Source organism: Palaemon carinicauda, chromosome 27 (genome assembly GCF_036898095.1).
Source record: "Palaemon carinicauda isolate YSFRI2023 chromosome 27, ASM3689809v2, whole genome shotgun sequence".
Lineage (NCBI taxonomy): Eukaryota > Metazoa > Arthropoda > Malacostraca > Decapoda > Palaemonidae > Palaemon > Palaemon carinicauda.
The window spans coordinates 30,263,546-30,285,459 of record NC_090751.1 but is presented as its reverse complement, the minus strand read 5'-3'; the positions used below and the strand labels follow the sequence as shown (position 1 = coordinate 30,285,459).

At 37.3% G+C, this 21,914-nt stretch overlaps 1 protein-coding gene across 13 annotated transcripts in view; it reads left to right on the top strand.

The window, feature by feature from the left end:
* Positions 1-21,538, top strand: part of LOC137620643 (dynactin subunit 1-like) — a 162,317-nt gene extending 140,779 nt beyond the window's left edge. For all 13 annotated transcript variants that reach the window (XM_068350948.1, XM_068350950.1, XM_068350955.1 and 10 more), the window contains 11 exons: positions 201-338; positions 475-660; positions 2,283-2,526; positions 4,280-4,473; positions 4,594-4,866; positions 5,839-5,971; positions 9,297-9,499; positions 9,624-9,743; positions 9,912-10,067; positions 18,395-18,484; positions 20,721-21,538. In XM_068350948.1, the coding sequence (XP_068207049.1) occupies positions 201-338; positions 475-660; positions 2,283-2,526; positions 4,280-4,473; positions 4,594-4,866; positions 5,839-5,971; positions 9,297-9,499; positions 9,624-9,743; positions 9,912-10,067; positions 18,395-18,484; positions 20,721-20,864 (1,881 nt within the window). In that variant the 3' untranslated portion in view covers positions 20,865-21,538. The remainder of the gene's footprint in view (positions 1-200; positions 339-474; positions 661-2,282; positions 2,527-4,279; positions 4,474-4,593; positions 4,867-5,838; positions 5,972-9,296; positions 9,500-9,623; positions 9,744-9,911; positions 10,068-18,394; positions 18,485-20,720) is intronic.
* Positions 21,539-21,914: the final 376 nt, after the last annotated feature.

Genomic DNA, 21,914 nt, shown 5'->3' with positions numbered 1-21,914 from the left:
GATGACCATCAGGTTCTCAGTACTAGGGTCTGCAGGTTTCATACCTTTGGTCATATATCTTTTGACTGTAGCATTTAACTTTAGATTATCATTGAACCTATGTAAATATCTGAAATTCATGAATAAAGATATTATAATTTATACTGTACATAAATAGCTTTAAATATTATCAATTTCATGATTATGATTTTTCTTTTCAGTCATTACTGCACCAGTACCAGTATGTTCTCAATTCATGTAACATAGAAGTGTTTTTGAAGTTAGGAATCTTATATCCTGAGATGGTCTCCCATGAACGTAACATTGATTTCTACGTTGATCTCCTAAGAAAAGATCAGGTATGTTGAAAAGTTTTTACGTTCTTTCAATTGCTGTTGCCTTTTTTTCAAATAGATTTATAACAAAAATATAGTACAGTACCATCAAAGTAAATATTTGGAATTTTCAATAAATGATAATTTTCTCATTTTTTAGCTCGATGAAAACATTCCATTGGAAAATCTTGAGAAGACTGTAGCTTACTTTTCAACTATATACCAAGCTCACCTGACTGCTGAAAAGATGGAGCAAACTCTGTACCTGACTGATGTTAATCGGGTGTTGTCATCAGCTACTGATGCCATGTCCACTTATTGTTCTGCAATTTTAACAATGCTTCATGTAAGTTTTGTTTAATCTTATTGACTTTAGGTTTTTGGTGATTTAAATTTACAGGTGGTGTGTGTGTATAAAGAACTTATTTGCTTTTTTTTTAATCTTGAATTTACAAACTATGTGATCACTTGCTCCTCTGGTTTACTTACCCCTGGAGCAGCTGAAGATTAGGATCTTATGAATAGGCTTTAAAGATGATTTTCTGGTAATCATAATAGTCGGTAATTTTTTCATGAGATAATTATTCAACTATAGTCCATTTCTTTTAGCGATGCATATTTGCACCGACTCGCAGCGGTGCCCTTTAAGCTCGGAAAAGTTCCCGGATCGCTGATTGGTTGGACGAGATAATTCCAACCAATCAGCGATCACGAAACTTTTCCGAGCTAAAAGGGTACCGCTGCGAGTCGGTTCAAATATGCATCGCTAAAAGAAATGGACCTTTTTTTTATAGTCAGTGTTTTAAAGTTGATTTAGTGTTTGTCCCACTCCACCAACTATGGCCTTAGATAAAATTAGCAAAATATTTATGCCTGAGGCTCCGTTCTTAAGATTTTTTGTCATGTGACCCCATTGGTTTAATTTATACCAAATATTACTTAAATAAGATTGTGGTATACAGTATAAACGAACAAAATTCTTTATAGCACATTTGGTATCTTCTCTCCTTGGTCATGAGATTATAAAACCTCAAATATCATAAAAAAATTTTATTTGAAATTACAAAGTAGCAAAGCTATCTCATATTTATTGACAATTCCTATTGCACATTCATAATGATGCACAGCTTAAATTTGTGTTCATAACTCCCTCACTTTTAATGATATGATTAGAAGGAATAATAATAAAAGCTTCTTAATCATTTCCTTCCCCCCCTCTATTTTGCTGAAGGAAGAGGTAATGTACCCAAACCCCTTTTATCACTGCTCAGAGACTCATATGCCTTATAGGTAGAATGTATGTCATTTGTTCTGCTGAATTTTTCTTTTGAAATTGTGGAATGAGTTTTCTTTTTGCCCAGGTTCATTCGTATTATTTTCTCATGCAAAAGAACTGCATAAGAGACCCACTTATAATGGACAAAGGACCTTTGTTCATTCATTCTAGTTTACCAGTGGAATTACATAATTTTTTATAAACAATTTTATTCATATACTTTTCCTTTAGTCTCGTCCTCCATCCATGTCCTTTCACGTGTTTGATTTTCATGTGATTGTGCGGAACACTCTTGGGACATTTTTTACAGATCTTTTTGAAATCATTGATATACTTCCTATATATATGTATATATTTTTCTGATTAATTTTGATAGCTTTCAAAATAAGCTCTTCCAATTTGGAGGTTTTTGGGATGACTGAAAAAAAATATGCATACTGTGTATACAGTACTACTGTATAATCATCTATCTGTTGTTTAGTATTGATGACATGAAATCACAACCCCAGATTACCCTCAATTACTTAATCATGGGTTTCTGAACTGACTATATAGTACAGCAAGTCATTGATAGAAATACATTGTATATTGTTTTGGAATTTATTTTTTTATTAATATTTTACACAATTTTATATCATTTGATGAAATGTATGAATATGTGATGACCTTTTTTTTGTTTTTCTAATTTTCAGCCTCAACACGAAGCTCATGATGTAGTTTTAGTGTATCGGGATGTCTGCGCAGTCAGCAAAGAGATACAAGCCATGGTTAAAAGAATAAAGCGTCGTATGCCACAGGATGGCTCTGTAGGACCCTTATCCTACCCTCCAGAAATACAGGAATCCCTGACAGCAGTAATGAATCAAATGAACAATGCAGCAAAAGTCATCAGACATGTTTCGAAAGCCTGCATGCAACAGACATCTTTGATAATGGGTAAGACCAAGTTGAAGTTTTTCATTATTAACATACTGCATCTAAGTAGAGAGATAATTGATATCATGTACTAATTTTGTATGAAATAAAGTATTGTGTACAAATAATATTTGCAAACTATGTTTTGGCTTGGCCATTTTGCTTTACCACACTTTTATATGAGCCCATAAATCATAAATAGCCTCATGTTATACCAATGGCTTCCTATTTACACTGACCTGATAGTTGTTGGGGAAACTTTTCTTTCATCCCATCCTAACTTTACTTCAATGAATAGAAATTCCAACTCTGACAAGAAGTGGATTGCTCTCGGTCTGCAACAACACTTAGACCTGGCCATCCTGGCCATGACCCTGATAGCATGAATGAGGATACTGGTACAGTATAAGCAATCTAAGTTCTTACATAGTTATGTTGGAACTTTACTCTTCCCCTTTATGAATGAATGAAAACAAATCCCCAGATAAAATGAAACAAAACATTAGACTTTTTAAAAAGTGAAAGTGGTATAACGGAAAATTTCATTTTATTATGAGGTCATAAGGAAGGAAAATATTTTTGATCTTGAAAGTGAAACAAAACTGATGTATTTGAAATGAGTAGTCAACTTATGTGACATTCAAGAAAATGCAAGCTCTTATTGAAAATGCATTGCATGATTAGGCATTATCATCATTGCAATGATTTTTACATAAGCTTCTCTCTATTTAGGGTAAGATTAGAAATGACTTCTCTCAACTATTCTGTTCTGTGCTGTTCCTGTCTGTCTATCCTCATAGGTTTATTAGTTCATCTATCCCATTTTTTTCAAAATTTCTTTGGACTTCCTACTGGTTTTTGTTGTGCTACTTAATATCTACTGGCTTTCTGACCAATTACCCTTCATCTCTTGTCATCTTACGTCCAAACGTTCTTTGTTTTGGAGTTTTCAGTCTTTTCAGTTTTCATGGGCACCATATCTCTCCACCAATTCCTCTTTTTAATGTGGTCTTTTTTTTTTTTTACCTTACTCGAGCTATATTTTTGTCCATATATCTTTTGCGTAGAGTGGTGCAATTCTCAAGTATTTGCCTTAAGTCTTTCTAGTGGCCTGATACCCCGCTTTGTTTTATTCATACTGCAGTTAATCTTCCTTTTCATAATTTATCAGTAACATGAAAGAATCCAATTTTTAGGGGACATTTTCTACAGTGTTGACTTTTGTTTCACTCAGGAGACTATACTGAAGCTTATGTTTAGCATTCCGTCAACCTCAGCTGTATTGCTTTCTTTCTTGTAGTTTCCAATGTTCCCTTTGGACTTTTACAGGGTGATCTAACTTCTGTAATGATGTCTAATTTTATTTTCAGTTCTCATTCAAGAACAAATACTTTAGACTAACCATAGGAGGACCTAGCAGTGTGATATAGTAGATATGTTAAGCATATTACTATTATTTTTTTAGTGAATAATTTTATTTTAAGACAGTATAATTTTTGACTGTGCTAATTCTATCTTTCAGGTAATCGCTACCAAGTAAAACAAGATTTTGTATATTATGGAATATAAGAATTGTATGAAAATATTAAAAAAAAATTTGTTTTTGAGTAACTTTTTCCTTTGTGTCATTTTTATTTCTGCTTCTTTGGTTTTGATTGTTGTGATGTCTGTAAATCAAGAACTTAGATAAAGAAGTCTTGTAAATTAAGAAATATGACTTTTGCATTTATACAAACTGCTGTTTGTTTCTAAATTATGTTATTAACTTCTTCAGATGCAGAAAATGGTATTATGGGAGATAAATTGAAGGAACTGACTCATCAAGCAACAGACCTCATATATGGAAGTGAAGACTTAGGTCCAGAGTCACTAAGGCTTTCTCTTCAGAAAACTCAAGGTGATATGACTAAAATAGCCAATGCTCTGGAGAAAGGAGAATACGACTTTGATGGAACTATAGAAGAAAAGGTAATTGTTTTTTAAACATGTACCATTGAGATTGTACTGAAGTGTTGGAAAATGAATGGTATGCAATGAAATTAATTCTTTTCTATAAATTATACAATGTTATTCCTTCTGCTATTTCAGTCTGCTCAGCCAGTAACATTAAGAGCCCAGGCTCGTAAAAATGAGATGAAAGACACGGAACATATCAAATATAAGCTAGAGAATAAGGAGCAGGATATCAAGGATCTGAAGTTGAATCTCAGACAGAAGAATGAAGAACTAAGTGAGATGACAGTTCGACGTGATATTGCAGAGAAAAAATTGTCAACAGCTACAAGGGATGCAGATTTAACTATCGAGAAACTTCAGCGGAAATTGGATGATGCACTCATGATGCTAAGAAGGAAAGAAAAGGTAAAGACTTCATGTTCTTTCAAAGATTTAGTGTTCAAGATAAAAGTAAAATCATGATAAACGATTAGGTTGTTTAAAAGTTTAATTGGAATCAATGTAGAGGATAATGGTACTTTAAGTCTTTTGAAACCAGTGGCCTATTAGATATTTTGAAACTTCCATCATCTTTAGCTGACAAATTAATAATTATCTAATACAGTACTGTAGTGGTTGTTAGAATATAAATGTTCATCCATTTTAGAAATTGACTACAGATTATGAATTTTGGATTTTTCTTTTTGTTCCATTTGAAGTTAGGTAGTGAAGTTTTGTTGTTTTCACACCTAGGAGTCATAGGAAATGAGATTGATAGATTGCAAAAAATACCATGTTGAATGGTTCATAAAATATATTGCAGCATATCATAGAAACTCTTTCCCTAATATAAGGAAAAACATCAAGGAGACGTAGCAGCTTTTATGAGATAGCCTGGCTGGCAGTAGCCAGAAGAGGCTGGAAATTACCAGTTTGAATCTTTCATAGAGGTATTGCAGTAGGTCTCAAATACAGGAGACTGGCCAGTGTCAGATCACAGTTAAACATAATAGTAAAACATTATTTCTTGTTCGTTGGACACCAACAGCCCTTGTGTTTAGAAGATACAGTATATCTTCTCTTAATTCTGGGTTATCAGTGGTAGTTATCTTGCCTCCCATATAACTGAGACAAAGTTCATTCTAATCATAGATGTATTTTTAAATTTACATTGAGAAATAGACTCCTTCACAATATATTTTAAGGCCTTTTCTCAAATTTGATTTTTTAATCCTAATTTACAGCTTCCAAGGTGTGTTATTATATGAGTGGATCTGTAAGGAAGAGATCATAAAGGTTTTAAATTACTTACTTGAAATCCCCTGTGTTGTTTAGAAACTGACTATTTTTTATAAAATCAATCAATTCTTTGATCATAAATGGGATAAATTCTTGCAGGAGTATGATGAAACTATGGATCACCTACAGAGTGATATTGAAAGTCTAGAAAATGAAAAGGGAGAACTCCGAGAAAAATTGAAGGCCCTCAATAAAAAGAAAATATATGAAGCTATCTCTCAGTCATTGCCAGGTATGTTGAAATGTGAATTTGATGTATTATGTAAGTGTAGTTAAGAGTTATAACGAATTCTTATTGGTTGAACCAATTAGAGATGCATTTTTATTTCATAAAGTATGTCTGTAGGGATACTAGAAAATTTTATGGTGATCTTGGGGCAATGTCTCTAGAGGATTTCTGAAGATATGCTTTATACTAAAAATTTATACGATTGTGAAAAGGTGCAACTGCATAGTGATAGACTCATAGCTGAAGTGGATTGATAATTTCATGTTGCAAACGAGGAACCTGAATATAGGTATCATGTCAAGAAAATTGGTAGATTTGGAAATATTGAAAGAAAAAACTAATTTCGTATCTTGTAAAAGTAAAAATAAAGTATCATACAGTGAACCCTCGTTTATCGCGGTAGATAGGTTCCAGACGCGGGGCGCGATAGGTGAAAATCCGCGAAGTAGTGACATCATATTTACCTATTTATTTAACATGTATATTCGGACTTTTAAAACCTTCCCTTGTACGTAGTACTGTTAACAAACTACCCTTTAATGTACAGAACACTTAATGCATGTACTACAGTACCCTAAACTAAAACAGGCACAAATATTAAAGGCGATTTTATATCATGCGTTTCCTAAACACCTAAAAAGCACGATAAAAAATGGCAACCAATGTTTTGTTTACGTTTATCTCTGATCATAATGAAGAAACAAACTCATTTAGTGTACTGTACACATATATGTATAGGTTAGTTTTTGCATCGATTATATTGATGTATACAGTATGTTGATTTTGTTATTACCAATGTTTTACTTAATTTTCCTTAGGACTTCCAAATGAAATGTTTTTCTTTATGACGCCGCCTGAAACGACGGCGTCATAAAGTACGCTCAGTAAACAACCACGTTCAGAACAAAGAAGGCATTTAACGCGCATGATGAAAGTGATAAATAATGATATTTACAGTAAAAGCTTTTAGAAAATATGTTATTACAAATATTATTTACCGTATCTATATAAAATCATACAGTACATACTGTACGTAGCAAAGCAGGAAAACAATTTACGAGAGAGAGAGAGAGAGAGAGAGAGAGAGAGAGAGAGAGAGAGAGAGAGAGAGAGAGAGAGAGAGAGAGAGAGAGAGAGAGAGAGAGAGAGAGAGAGAGAGAGAGAGAGATTGTTTTACGTACGTAAATGTAAATTTTAAACAAAAAAAATATGATAGGCTTTTAAAACCTTCCCTTTAACTTAATGCATACAGTACTAAACTATAAAACAGGCACAAATATTAAAATGTTTAAGTAAAAAATAAAGATTGTTACTGTACTCACCACGAAAGAAGTTCAAGAAAAACTTGAATGATGATGGCGATGAATTTGCTGCACAGTAGAAATGATGATGATGAAGCTGATGATGTCTTCTACTGTGCAGCCAATAATAGTATTTTACGTCTCTTCAGACGGAGGTGTCTTTTCCTGGGACACCTCTTCAACTTCTTCCTGAGACACTTCTTCAATTTCTTCTGAGGGCATTGTGATCGGAAGTTGCTGCCGCTGCTTCTTTTTTCGCAAGAGCATCCTGTAGGGAGCCATGTGTTCATCGATCTTGGTGCAGAATTGTACAGAACGAACCATATCCTCGTCCCACTCTTGCGACATTTCTTTCACCTCATTCGCAAGCTTGCAGAGCTTGGCAAGCCGTTCTAATGTTAAGACCGTTTCTTCGACATTTTCTTGGCTCTCTTCCTGTGTTTCACTGTCTTCACTGCCCGATTTCGTCAGGTCTTCGAGGTCTGCGGCCGCGTAACTTCTACTGTCTTTTAACATAGTATCGAGAAGCGTCACCTTCTCAGCAATCGTCATCATCTTTCGGTGCTGTTTAGGCTCACTACCAGCCTTAGTAGAAGCAGAAGGCTTGGGAGGCATTGTACAGTAGGGTTTAACAGAAAGTTCAACAAAAAGTTCAACTTAAAACAGTCACGCACAGCACAGATTAAAGTTCACAATTAACAACGTCAACACAGCGATACAGCGGGAGACAAAGTGACCGCGGAAAGAGATGCTGCGGGTTGGAGAAGCGGTCAAAACACCAATCAGAGGCTAGATTACAAAACTTGAGTTCTGATTCGTCATCTATCAGCGCTTGAACCAATCACAACCCGTCTTACAGTACTATGATGCGTTGGTTACCTACTCATAGAAGATGCCCCGCGCATACTGAACGTACGTAGATTAAGTACAATACCGTAATAATAATAAATAATGATAATAATACTGTACAGTAATAATAATAATAATAATGATAATAATAATAACAATAATAATTTTATTAACAACAACAACACTAATAATAATAACAATAATAATAATACTGTACAGCTTTACGTACGCTATTTTACGCCTCTCTCTCTCTCTCTCTCTCTCTCTCTCTCTCTCTCTCTCTCTCTCTCTCTCTCTCTCTCTCTCTCCTCTCTCTCTCTCTCTCTCTCTCTCTCTCTCTCTCTCTCTCTCTCTCTCTCTCTCTCTCTCTCTCTCTCTCGTACGCTTATTCGAAATGTGATTTTTGCAACAAAGAATATTATTGGATGCAGTACTACGTACGTATACATACAAAAGATTCATGGAAAAGAAGCATATCCATTACAGTACACACCATTCTAATATGGTATGACTGCATCAGATTTGCGTTTCATGTTCGATTTAATTTTACTACGTACTGTATACAGTACTGAATTATCGTATGATCACATTCTCTTTTCGTGTTTTATTTCTTTCTGTGCTTAATTATATGTCATATGTAATGCAATGAACAATCAGTAAGAGCAGATATTACTAATTACAGTATTAATGGAATTACAGGTAACGAAATATCGTATTTGGGGTCTTCAGATATTGCGGTATTTTCGAAATTTCCGGAAAATCCGCGATATGTATATATATATGGGTTATGGAAAAACCCCGCGAAGTGGTGAATCCGCGATTGTCGAACCGCGAAGTAGCGAGGGTTCACTGTATATTTTTTCTCAGTAGTATTAAGGAGGTATTATTGCATCCATCAATTATTGTGGTGATGGAAGTGGTCATTTACAAATAAAGCAAGGGACAAGCTTGAAATTTTGAGAGGCAGGTGGCCTGGGTTTCCCCTTTGTACCACCTGTCACTAACCAACTATTTTTTCAACTATTCAATGTCCATTTCATTGCTGCAGAAGACATATCCCTATTTTGTATAGCTAGTGAATCGAGCACATTTGTAAATGCCATTTACTTTAACCCTCAAAATTCTTATTCAAATATTATGTTGGTACCTATCAGTAAACTTCCAATGTTTGTTTGTAGGTGGCGTATCCCCATCTTCTCCTACCACACCATCTGGCAGTAACCAACCACCTTCTGTTGGTGGAGGTGTTGTTCGGGATTCTCCAATGCTACTACAACAGATACAGGATTTGAGAACTGCTCTTTCTCATGCAACAGATGCTACCCATTGTGCTACTGCAGAACGGATGAAACGCCAGTTAGCGTCACTAAAGCCATTAAAGGTCAGAAAAGTAAAATTAAAGTTTACGGTAATGTTTGAAAAAGGTAATTTTCAAAGTAATTTGTGGTTTATGTAATTAGTAAAACAGTTTCTTTTGTGATGTTGATTTGACTCTGAAATTACAGGTTCAGAAGCTGGGTACATCATCAGAAGAAAAAAGAGATGTTGGTAAAGATGAGAAAGTAGAAAAGGAGACCGTAGACCATATTAACAACCTAGCCCGCAAAACTAATCAAATTCAAAAGGTTTGTAGCTTACCTGTAGTTTTCACCATGCATTATCAAACATTGAAATATGCTAATTATTTTTAATGTTTTCTCTTAGTATTACAAATAGTTTGAAGAAATGTTCAACCAAAGAAAATTTTGAACTTTATGAATTTTATTCTCAACAATGTTCATCTCTATTTTCAGGAGCTGAACTCCCTAATTACTGGCGTTGAAGTAGTAGACTTGAGTAGACGCAAACCAGCTTCTCCTCCAACCACCGACTCATCGTCACCTGCCCACCATCTCATTAATCATAATAATAAGATCAATCACTTGCGATCTCAAATACAAGGGTTGCAGGTAAACACAAAATTCATTACTTGCTTATGAAATTTTTTGTGCTTTCTGTAGTTGTGAGATTTTATGTTGATACACATGGAAGTTCACCTGCAACATGTGAGGTAGATTTTAATTGCTTGAACATAATGATGGTGATTTGAGTCTTAGACAAGTTAGTTATGCAAAATTTGATAATTTAGGTTAGTGTTGACATCTCCTTTACATTCAAAATTGATTATATATTTGTGTTTGAAAATTTACTTTGAAGTTGAAAATAGGTTCCAAATTATTTATCAGTCCCACTCTTTTCTGTATTTTGAAGTACATACTAGAACTTTCTTGGCTATTACTCACTTACAAAGGTATTTTTCAATGGCCTAGAGAGAATACCTCAGAACCCAAATTAAGATTTAAAAATGAGAGCCACCACTAATTAGCTCCCGTCACATTCTCCTGTTAAAAGACTGTTTGATCAGAGAGACATTTCTCTGAATAATTGCTCTTCCTCTTTCCAAATTAAAACTAATTGACCAATTTAGTCTTATTCCTTAATTATTATGTTATATGCTATTGCAGAAACTCCTGCCTCTTTAATTGATGATGAATTTTAAAAGCACTTACTTTTTTATTAGTTTTATTTTTATTTATACATTTGCTTCATGTCATAGTAGGCAACATACATTAGAACATATAAGAAGAAAAGATCTTTGCAATTTATAATGATAGTATCAAATCTTCAACAGTTGTAGAATTTACTGTCATGTCACCACATAAACTAATAAATTATATCCATATTTTTATTTTTAGCACTCGTTTGACCCATTAACATTTGATAAATGACCCCACATGAGCCAATCCCTGTTTGCCAAGACTTAAGATCATCATTTTGGGTTAAACACATATTATGTACATTATCAAACTTTAACAAACAGCAAATGTTAATTTTCAATATTAAACTTAGCCGGTGATTATATAAGCTGCAGCTCTGCTGCTCGACAGAAAACTCTACGTTCAAAATCCGCCAGCGATCGCTAAGCAGGTAGGGGGTGTACATCAACAGCGCCATCTGTCGTGCAGGTACGCAGTACTCAATGTAAACACAGAACTCAATTTTCTCTCTTGTCGGGCTACCGGCAAGACCTACTAATTCGCTGTTGCTAACTGGATTTGTTTTCACAACTATTTGGTGAAGTACACTATTCTAGTTTTGAGCTTTCGCTATGCAGGTGTTTTATCTTCATCTCAAAACTTGAACTCGTTTTGGATAGATTTAATTATGGTGACAAAGAGAGTATGGACTTTCTTTCACTTTTAAATGGCCGACCCTTCCCCTTAGACGGAAGTGTGTTTAGGTTTTTAGTAATTATCTTATCACGTTATAGATCTATATATTTTATACCTCTCCGCCTTTATTAGGCCTCTTCGATTAACTTTCCATTCAATATAAACATATAAAAATAAATTTTAATGTTTTGTTTATATGCGACCTTTCCTGATAGTAGGCGGTCCTAACTTGGAACCGAAGTTAATCAACGTTGAGCCCTTTATTTCGTAATTAGCTTTTAAAGAATTTAAAACTTTTTAATTGTAATATTTTATGAAAGAATTTCTTTGATAGTCTTCGTACTGTTTTCAAAGATGAACTAACGTTTAGTTTTTTATGCTACGCAGTTGTTGACGTTCAGGACGTTCAACATGCGCTCTATCGTTACGATAGAGAGAGAGTGTATCACGGTTTCACTTTGCAGTAAGAGTAAATCGATTCTAACGTTTTGTTCATTCTTTCTTAACTTAAATGTTTTAAATTCTAATTTAAAGGAACTTTTTATTTGAAAAACCTTTCAGTTTTTTTCCTTTAGTCAAATAACATGTTTTTTTTTTGACAAAATATAATTGGGCTCTTCTCTTAGGTGCGAAATCAAGAGAAAGAGAGAGAGAGAGAGATAGAGACGGAGGGAGAGAGAGGAGAGAAAAAGTTCCGTTCAAGCGGGTAACGTTGTTCTCGTGTTACTCTCGTCCCTAGTCTGTACGGGGAGGAAGGATAAAACGTTTTTAGGTTTTTATTCCCGTCCCCAGGCTATGTGCGGTGAGAGATTGAAAACGTAGTTTATATGAACTAGTGTTTAGTCTCTTTCCCAGCCACTGAATTTTTTATCTTAATTTATGTTTTCTGTTTTTTGCTGGTATTAATGAGCTGCATTATACGACTGATTTCGCAATTACTACCTTTTAATGAAGGGTAGAATTGCGTGTTTCAGGTAGAAATCAGTAAAAGTTTCGATTTCAGTGAAATAAGTGCAAAACAGAAAATCGAAGTGATAAAGTGATATGCGCAAAGTGTTACAGTGTTGCGTCCGAGGGTTCGTCTGTTCGTGCCTGTCGTTCACCTAGTCCGGGACCTCTTGCAAGCTCCCAAGCCCAGGGGAGAAGTAATGTCGAACGACTTATGGGTTCGAGAGGCCTTGATCAACGAACAGACGTTTCCCTCCGTGGTTTCGGGCGTATCTACCCAAGATCGCCCCACCCACACAAAGACGAGAGAGCCCATTTTTTCCTCGTCTGCGGAAGAGGTTTCTCGTAAGAAACCATGGACCAAGGTCTCGCGGCTTATTAAGCGCAAGTCGGTCCCTTCCGCGCAAGTCCAACGGCCCAGTTGTAGCCACTGGGTCAGTTCAGACTCGCTGCAGTCTTCCGATGACTGCTCACCTCCTAAGAGAGGCAAAGCGGTACCGCATCAGGCAGTCACACCGTCTGTTGCCGCACCTGCTCTTGTAGACCCTAAGTGGTCTTTGCTGCAGACCATGCAGCCTCAGTTAACGTCATTGATGCAGGACTTTCGTGCGGAGAAGGTTGACACTGCACCAACCTCTAGCCTACAACCAACCACGGTTGTGCGTCCTGTGGACGCTGAGGCGACCTTCTGCCGCACTCCAGCTGAGAGAGTCCCGCCACCCATGCGTTCCAGTGCACCCTGCCAGCCGCATGTTGACGTTCAGCGACGCACGGAACCTTCCGTTGACGTTCGCGAGGTACAACAACAGTCTAAGTTGTTTTGTTTTGACGCGGTGTGTCAACCTCCGCATTCTAGAGTTGTTTTGACTGCTCAGTCTAGACAGTCAAAGCAGTCTCGAATGGACGCTGTACGTCCTCACGCACCTGTTGTGGTTGACAGTTCTGTTGTTGACAGTTCACAGACTGTCAAGCAGTTACATGACGTTGCGTTCTGGTCGCTACTAATGCACCAGTGAGAGACTCAGCTTTTATCGGACAATGTTCCTGTAGATGAGGAAGTTGCTGTTCTCCCTCCTACTGATATTCCCTTGAGGACTCTGTCAGATGGAGAGGAGCCTTAAGCTACTTAGCCTCCTATGGACTTTAATTAAATCATGATGATTTTTTTTAAGGATCTTCGTCCGGATCTTGTAACTGCTGCTCCTCGTTCGCCTAAACGTCAGAACTTACACTAGGCCTAGCTACTTCGAAGCCGTTGTTTTTAAGCTAGTGCTCTCTCGCTCTCCTAGAGAGCGTTACGTTGGCTAGGCGACTGGTTTTTTCACCAGGAGGAGTTTGGGGGATACAGCCTTTGATTTCCCTTCTTTTAAACTGGTTTATAGAGCGAGAGTCTGATATGACACGAGAGAAGTTCTCGACTTGGGAGTTCATGCCTCTGCCCAGATAGACTTCTCAATTCTGGTAGACTCTCCCTGGCGCCTAGCCAGGAGACGCTCCAAGCTGTTTACAGATCAACTTCTTAGCTTTTGTCGAGCCTTTGAAGTTTTGCTGTACTATTATGTCACGCATAACAGGCTTTCAGGGATGGTAAACGGTTCCGCCTCAGTCGCTAACCCCGTCTGTTGCCACACCTGCTCCCGTAGACCCTAAATGGGCTTTGCTGCAAGACATGCAGTCCAAGCTTGCGTCCTTGATAGAGGACTTAAATGCGGAGAAGAACCTTCTGGCCAACAACCTTCCAACCGGTCGGTTCATCAGGCAGTCACACCGTCTGTTGCCGCACCTGCTCCTGTAGACCCTAAGTGGTCTTTGCTGCAAGACATGCAGTCCAAGCTTGCGTCCTTGATAGAGGACTTAAATGCGGAAAAGAACCTTCTGGCCAACAACCTTCCAACCGGTCGGTTGTGCGCCCTGTTGACGCTGAGGTAACCTACTCGTGTCTGCCAGTTGAGGTGGTTCCTCCACCGATGCGACCCAGTGTGGGTTGCCAGCCGCACGTTGACGTTAAGCGACGCTCGGAGGTGGTTGTTGACGTTCAGGACGTTCAACAACCAGCAGAGGTGACTTGTTGTGACGCAGTGCGTCAACCTCAGCAACCCGGTAGGGTGTTGACTGCACAACCCAGACGGTCTAGACAGTTTCGGGTTGACGTTGTGCTTCCTCGCGTACCCATGGTTGTTGACAGTTCACAGACTGTGCAGCAGTTCCATGATATTGCGTCCGGCTCCGTCACGCATCCACCAGTGCGACCGGATTCAGCGAGTCAGACGTTACCCACTCCGTTGCCGTTTCCTCATCAGTTTCGGATGAGGAACCATCTGATGAGGACGTTGCTGAACAAGACGATCAGCCCCCAGCCCTGCTATCCATCCAGAAGATGCTGAAGAAGGAACGCTGCTCAGTCAGGCTGTGGATGAGTCTGGTAGGGACGCTGTCATCCGTGGATCAATTTGTGTCACTAGGAAGACTACACCTCCGTCCTCTTCTATACCATCTAGCTTTTCACTGGAAAAAGGACAAGATGCTAGAAGCGGTCTCGATCCCGGTTTCCGAAAAGATAAAGTCTTGTCTGACTTGGTGAAAGGACTATATCAACCTAAGAGAGGGTCTTCCCCTGACTGTTCAGACTCCCAACCACGTTCTCTTCTCGGACGCATCGGACGTAGGCTGGGGTGCGACATTAGACGGTCGGGAATGCTCGGGAATATGGAACTCGAGTCAAAGGACAATGCATTTCAACTGCAAGGAGCTACTGGCAGTACGTCTGGCCTGGAAAAGCTTCAGGTCTCTCCTTCAAGGCAAAGTGGTGGAGGTGAACTCGGACAACACCACGGCTTTGGCGTACATCTCCAAGCAAGGAGGGACCTACTCTCTGACGTTGTACGAGATTGCAAGGGACCTCCTCACCTGGTCAAAAGGTCTAGACATATCACTAGTAACGAGGTTCATCCAAGGCAACTTGAATGTCATGGCAGATTGTCTCAGTCGGAAGGGACAAATAATTCCAACAGAATGGACCCTCCACAAGGATGTATGCAAGAGACTTTGGGCCACCTGGGGCCAGCCAACCATAGATCTCTTCGCAACCTCGATGACCAAGAGGCTCCCAATATTTTGCTCACCAATCCTGGACCCAGCAGCAGTTCATATAGATGCCTTTCTCCTAGATTGGTCACATCTAGATCTATATGCATTCCCTCCGTTCAAGATTGTCAACAAGGTACTGCAGAAGTTCGCCTCTCACGAAGGGACAAGGTTGACGCTAGTTGCTTCCCTCTGGCCCGCGAGAGAATGGTTCACCGAGGTACTTCGATGACTAGTAGACGTTCCCAGAACACTTCCCCTAAGGGTGGACCTTCTACGTCAGCCACACGTAAAGAAGGTACACCAAGGCCTCTACGCTCTTCGTCTGACTGCCTTCAGACTATCGAAAGACTCTCGAGAGCTAGAGGCTTTTCGAAGGAGGCAGCCAGAGCGATTGCTAGAGCAAGGAGAACATCCACCCTTAGAGTCTACCAATCGGAGTGGGAAATCTTCCGAAACTGGTGCAAGTCAGTATCCGTATCCTCGACCAGTACCTCTGTAACTCAAATAGCTGACTTCCTCTTATATCTGAGGAAAGAACGATCTCTTTCAGCTCCCACTATCAAGGGTTACAGAAGCATGTTGGCATCAGTCTTCCGTCACAGAGGCTTAGATCTTTCCAACAATAAAGATCTGCAAGACCTCCTTAAGTCTTTTGAGACCACGAAGGAGCGTCGTTTGGTTACACCTGGTTGGAATTTAGACGTGGTACTAAGATTCCTTATGTCAGACAGGTTCGAACCGCTACAATCAGCCTCCCTGAAAGATCTCACCTTAAAGACTCTTCCTGGTATGCTTAGCCACAGCTAAAAGAGTCAGTGAGATTCATGCCTTCAGCAAGAACATCGGATTCTCATCCGAAACGGCTACATGTTCTACAACTTGGTTTTCTAGCCAAAAACGAGCTGCCTTCTCGGCCTTGGCCAATATCGTTCGATATTCCAAACTTATCGTATGGTTGGAAATGAACTAGAAAGAGTCTTATGCCCTGTAAGAGCTCTTAAGTTCTATTTCAAACGAACTAAACCTTTACGAGGCCCGTCTGAAGCTTTATGGTGTTCAGTTAAGAAACCATCTTTGCCTATGTCAAAGAATGCTTTATCCTTTTTTATCAGACTTAATACGAGAAGCTCATTCCCATCTGAATGAGGAAGACCAAGCTTTGCTGAAGGTAAGGACACACGAAGTTAGAGCTGTCGCAACTTCTGTGGCCTTTAAACAAAATAGATCTCTGCAAAGTATAATCGACGCAACCTATTGGAAAAGCAAGTCAGTGTTCGCGTCTTTTTATCTTAAGAATGTCCAGTCTCTTTACGAGAACTGCTACACTCTGGGACCATTCGTAGCAACGAGTGCAGTAGTGGGTGAGGGCTCAACCACTACAATTCCCTAATTCCATAACCTTTTTAATCTTTCTCTTGAAATGTTTTATTATTGTTTTTGGGTTGTCCGGAAGGCTAAGAAGCCTTTCGCATCCTACTTGATTTGGCGGGTGGTCAAAGTCATTTCTTGAGAAGCGCCTAGATTAGAGGTTTTGATGAGGTCCTGTTGTATGGGTTGCAACCCTTGATACTTCGGCTCCTAGGGGTCGCTCAGCATCCTAAGAGGATCGCGAGGCTCCGTAAGGAAGACGTACTTAAAAAGGCAGAGTAATTGTTCAAGTCGACTTCCTTACCAGGTACTTATTTATTTTATGTTTATTTTGATAACTGCTAAAATGAAATAAAAAATCGTTAGCTCATAATAATGTAAACAATTATTGCTGGTCTCTACCCACCCCCCTGGGTGTGAATCAGCTTATATAATCACCGGCTAAGTTTAATATTGAAAAATGTTATTTTTATAATAAAATAAATTTTTGAATATACTTACCCGGTGATTATATATTAAAGGACCCTCCCTTCCTCCCCAATAGAGACCCAGTGGACCGAGGAGAAAATTGAGTTCTGTGTTTACATTGAGTACTGAGTACCTGCACGACAGATGGCGCTGTTGATGTACACCCCCTACCTGCTTAGCGATCGCTGGCGGATTTTGAACGTAGAGTTTTCTGTCGAGCAGCAGAGCTGCAGCTTATATAATCACCGGGTAAGTATATTCAAAAATTTATTTTATTATAAAAATAACATTTTTGGGATATACATCAGTTAAGGAAATTCTTTTAGAATTGTCAACATTTTCAACTAGTACTGTTATTAAATTTAGGAAACACTACAATTTTTAAACAAAATTCAATTTCTAAAGTCACAGAAAACTCTTCAGGTCAGTCATATTAAAATTGGATGTCTTGACTTATTTATCTCGTTAAAATAACTAATTATAATTGCATACAATAATTATTAATAATTGGCTGATACCTAAATGATAAAAGATTAAAAGTATGCAAAATAGAAAGAAGATACAATACCATGAGGAAATGCTGTGAAAAACTTCTCTAAAAAGGACTAACGTAAAGCTACATTTAATAATACTAGAGGAAATTTAACATTATTAATGTTTTACCTCTTTAGTTTTATTGTTACTTTGAGTTTGCTTCTGATCAGAGAATATAGAAAACTTGCTACCATTGTAGAAAATATACAAATGGTGGATAAGAATGGTGACTTATGTAGTTAGTCAAAACTACCAGAAATTATCTATTTGCTTCATAATTAGGCCTAGACATAATTTTTTTTAATAGTAACAAGGAACATGTGGCATACTGTAATTATAACATTAATCAAACATGTATTACTTTTTAATATTTTGTAGCATTGAAATTTGGTTTTCTTCCTCATTTAGCCAATAAGAATATTATCAACTTTTGTCTTAGAATAAGTGTTGTATGACGACGCTAATTTCTTGATTGGATTTTGGATATAAATGCTTTCTTTCATGAGGCTTAAGAGAATAGTTTCATAATTATAAACTTACCTTTTTAAGTAAATATTGTGCAACATCAAGGCATGGTATTTCGTTAGTAGTGTTTTGTTCTTGAAATGTTAATTGTGTATTCAATAAAACTTCATACTATATTTTGCATGGTATTCCAGGATGAAATTGTTCGATTAGTAGCCACAAGCAAAGCAGGTGGTTCTGTATCTACTGCATTCACAACTTTCCCAACACCTCAGCTTGCTAAGGTATGTATTACACTACTTATGCCCTGTTATCTTCAAATCCATTTCTTTTTATATTTATTTTGCAAATTATCACTATTAAGGTGTCTGAATTTGAATAAGATATTATAGGTCATAGGCATACTTTCAAATGAATACTTAATGTAGTGTCAAAATTAATTTTCTTTTAAATGCCCAACTGCTTGTTGATATCTATTCAAATTCTGATCCTAATACAGTATGTTGTTCTTATAATTGATATTACTGTATTACACATAATCATCATCATTGGTTCTTGTAGGTTTTTCAATTTACTATATTTTTTAAAAAGTGGGAAAGTCATCCCACTACTGGAGTTCGCTGAGGACTGTCATGCCATTCTCCAATAAGTTGTTCAAGTTTGGTTGGCAACCTTTTCGGAACTATATCGGACTTCTGATGTTCTACCACCGGCGGGAAAGGGACCCCTTGGTGATAATACGGAGGTTGAAGCATTTGACCTAAATATGGAAACTTAAGTATTCCTGGAGAAAGACTTCAAAACATTAGTTTGAGTTCTGGTCCATACTTGGACAACCACTTTATTAGTTTTTATCACATCTCACACAGGCCCTAAAAAATGCCTGTTTAAGTGCTTGGGAGACTGACCCCACCATAGAACTACACACTATACCTGCCTTCTTAGAGATATAGAAGAGTTAAAGATTAAAATAAAACCACAATTATCATACTTTATTTGTATTTGAAATAACAATGTAACAAAACTCTCCTCAATGAAAAGGGAGAACTGAGTACTATAAGTTAAATAATCTTGGAAGTAGTTGCCTCCAAATGCTTTGATGAAAATCAGCATCAGAACTTACCACAAGTAACTTCGGGTATTTTTCAGCTCTTTTAAAAGGAGATACTTCATCACATTCCTTGTTTTCCTCCGTGTTTTCTTCATCCTTATCTTCCTGTACAGAAGGATGAACTAAGACATTACTTAGTAGCTTTCCCATTTGTTTACAACATATACAGGAGTTGCTGCACATTTGTTATTAAGACTTATTTCAGCAGTATAAGTACTAGAACTTACATTTACCCCCGCTAAAATTAACCTGTGATGAACTTGTGGCTAGGCTTGAAAACTAACGAAGGGCACTGCTATCCAAAACAGGATGTGACCGATCAACTGCTGAAACTTTATTAGCAATATCAAGAGTGACACACCATGCCATCCACATATAAAATACGAGGTTTCTCAAGAGGTTATACATTAGCGAGTGGAGGGATATTAGGATCCAGAATACCAACTCAGTCACCTGCTTCACAATCTACCGTTTTTGTCTAAAATAGTGATTAGGATTGTGGGACTGCAAAGGTTATCTGGAGAATGGTCTAAAGTAGATAAAGAATTTGAGGCTCTTGGAGAGGATCTTGATTTTGTAAGTAGCAGTGAACCATTAGAACCCTTACTGACAGAAACAATATTACTGCTAGACCCAACTTGAGAAGTTAGGTTATGGTTAGCAACTGGACAGGTAAGATCAGAATTACTCCCTCTTAGTGAAAACTCACTGTCATTTTGAAATTTAACAATGGAACCTAATAAGTTAAAAGAGTTTTTGAAGCTCACCAATATTAAAACTTGGCTGATTAGGCACTACATTAAGGAACGATACTGGGATGTCATTATTGTCATCATCCTCACTATAACAATTATTCTAGTCCTCTCTGCATTTGAACTTGAACTAAAAGTAAGTTTCATATTATGCTTTGAACTTGAAAAATACTTTTCCATGAAAAGAACTGTGATATGTTCATGCTTCTCACAACGGTTATTTAACAGTAATCGCCCCATCCAGTAATAGCTAACAAATCCAAAGTAAGAGATCTTAAAACACACTAAAACATATAACAATCAGGAGCCTCGAGGACAGAGTGTCAAACCAATGTGACAGAGAGACTGAAATGACAAAGAGCCTTTGGTGCATCACTGCTTTGCTTCTTGCTATTAAACGCTAGAATGTCTCTTTACTTTACTAGAGACATGTGTCTCTTGAAAGGGAAGAGGGGAGATTTTTTCAATTTTACTAGTAAGTGGTGATAAGCTGATCTAGAGAAAAAGCAAGCAATATGAACATCAGGGGAGGTTCACAGAAATAATAAATTATGGAACAGTTCAATGTATTGGTGGTGTGGTATGTGGGTGGTGATTCCCAAATGCAAGTTTTAAGATTATGTGAAGAATATCAATAATTTTTCCCCTTTTCTTCAGGCAATGGATGAGAAGGAGCTCACCTGCATAGGCCGTGTAACTTTTCCAGGAGGGAACGGGGAGCAAGGTACCCCAGCTGAGCCAGTGCGTGTTTTCCTCCAGCCTGAACACCTTACAAAACTACATCTTAGACTCTTAAAATAAGGAAACGGTGCTAATTTTAGACCCAGTAATTTTCTCCACAAAGGATTATTGAATGATGTCTCCTTGGCATTGCTTCCTAAACTCTCATGTATATACAGTAATTGAATGATATTTTGCTTACATCATGGAGAACCTAGAGTTTTTTAATGTATTGATAAATTCAAGTTAATTGATTTTTTAATGCTAAGAATGATACAAGTGATTGTCTTTACCATCTGATACAGATGAGTGAAATATGTCTGTGATTAATTATTTTTTATTATAGGTAAGGTTAAGATGAAATCATTATTTTCAAACGATGCAAGTCATGTTAATTGATGGGGAGTTTCTTGCTTTTCATAACTTCATACAGGTTAAGCATAAAAATTATATGCAATATTTGAAAAATATTGAATACTGTTTGCCTTGCTTTTTAAGCATATTAGAATTTGAACATATTAGCAATTAAATTATATTGTCTTTTGTATAGTTTTATGCTAATGACACCCATAGTACCTTACAAATTTTCACACAAATTGTTTTTTAAGTTTGTGTTACTGTATTTAAAAGCCTCATTGTCGTAGAGTAATATATTTCCAGGATTCTTGTATTTATTGTAGACTTGATGAGATGCTGTTTTTTTACTATGGAGTTTTTAGAGCCAAAGAAACTGCTGAACATGGTGATCAATTATGTATACTGCCTTTATTAATTTAGTCCCTGTTCCTCGGCAGCAAATCCTTGTGCATTATGGTAGAACGAGGTAATTCAAACGGAACTCATAATACGATGTTTTCTCAGCACTGAGAAATAAAAAGCAAATTGAAGGTCTTGCAATGTAACAAGTTTTCGTGTAATGAGCATATAGTAATGATAAAATTCCATGTGATAGTTGCAGTACTTTATTAATCAATTGATAGGATAGCAACTTCAAGATATATGGAAATATTTCCAGTTTTTCCATTTATGAACCGTAATCTCTATTTGTTGGAGATCACACAATAGGTAAACCTTGAGATGGGATAACTATATCATCTTCTTCCAAAATTATTAACAGACCTTTATGTATTT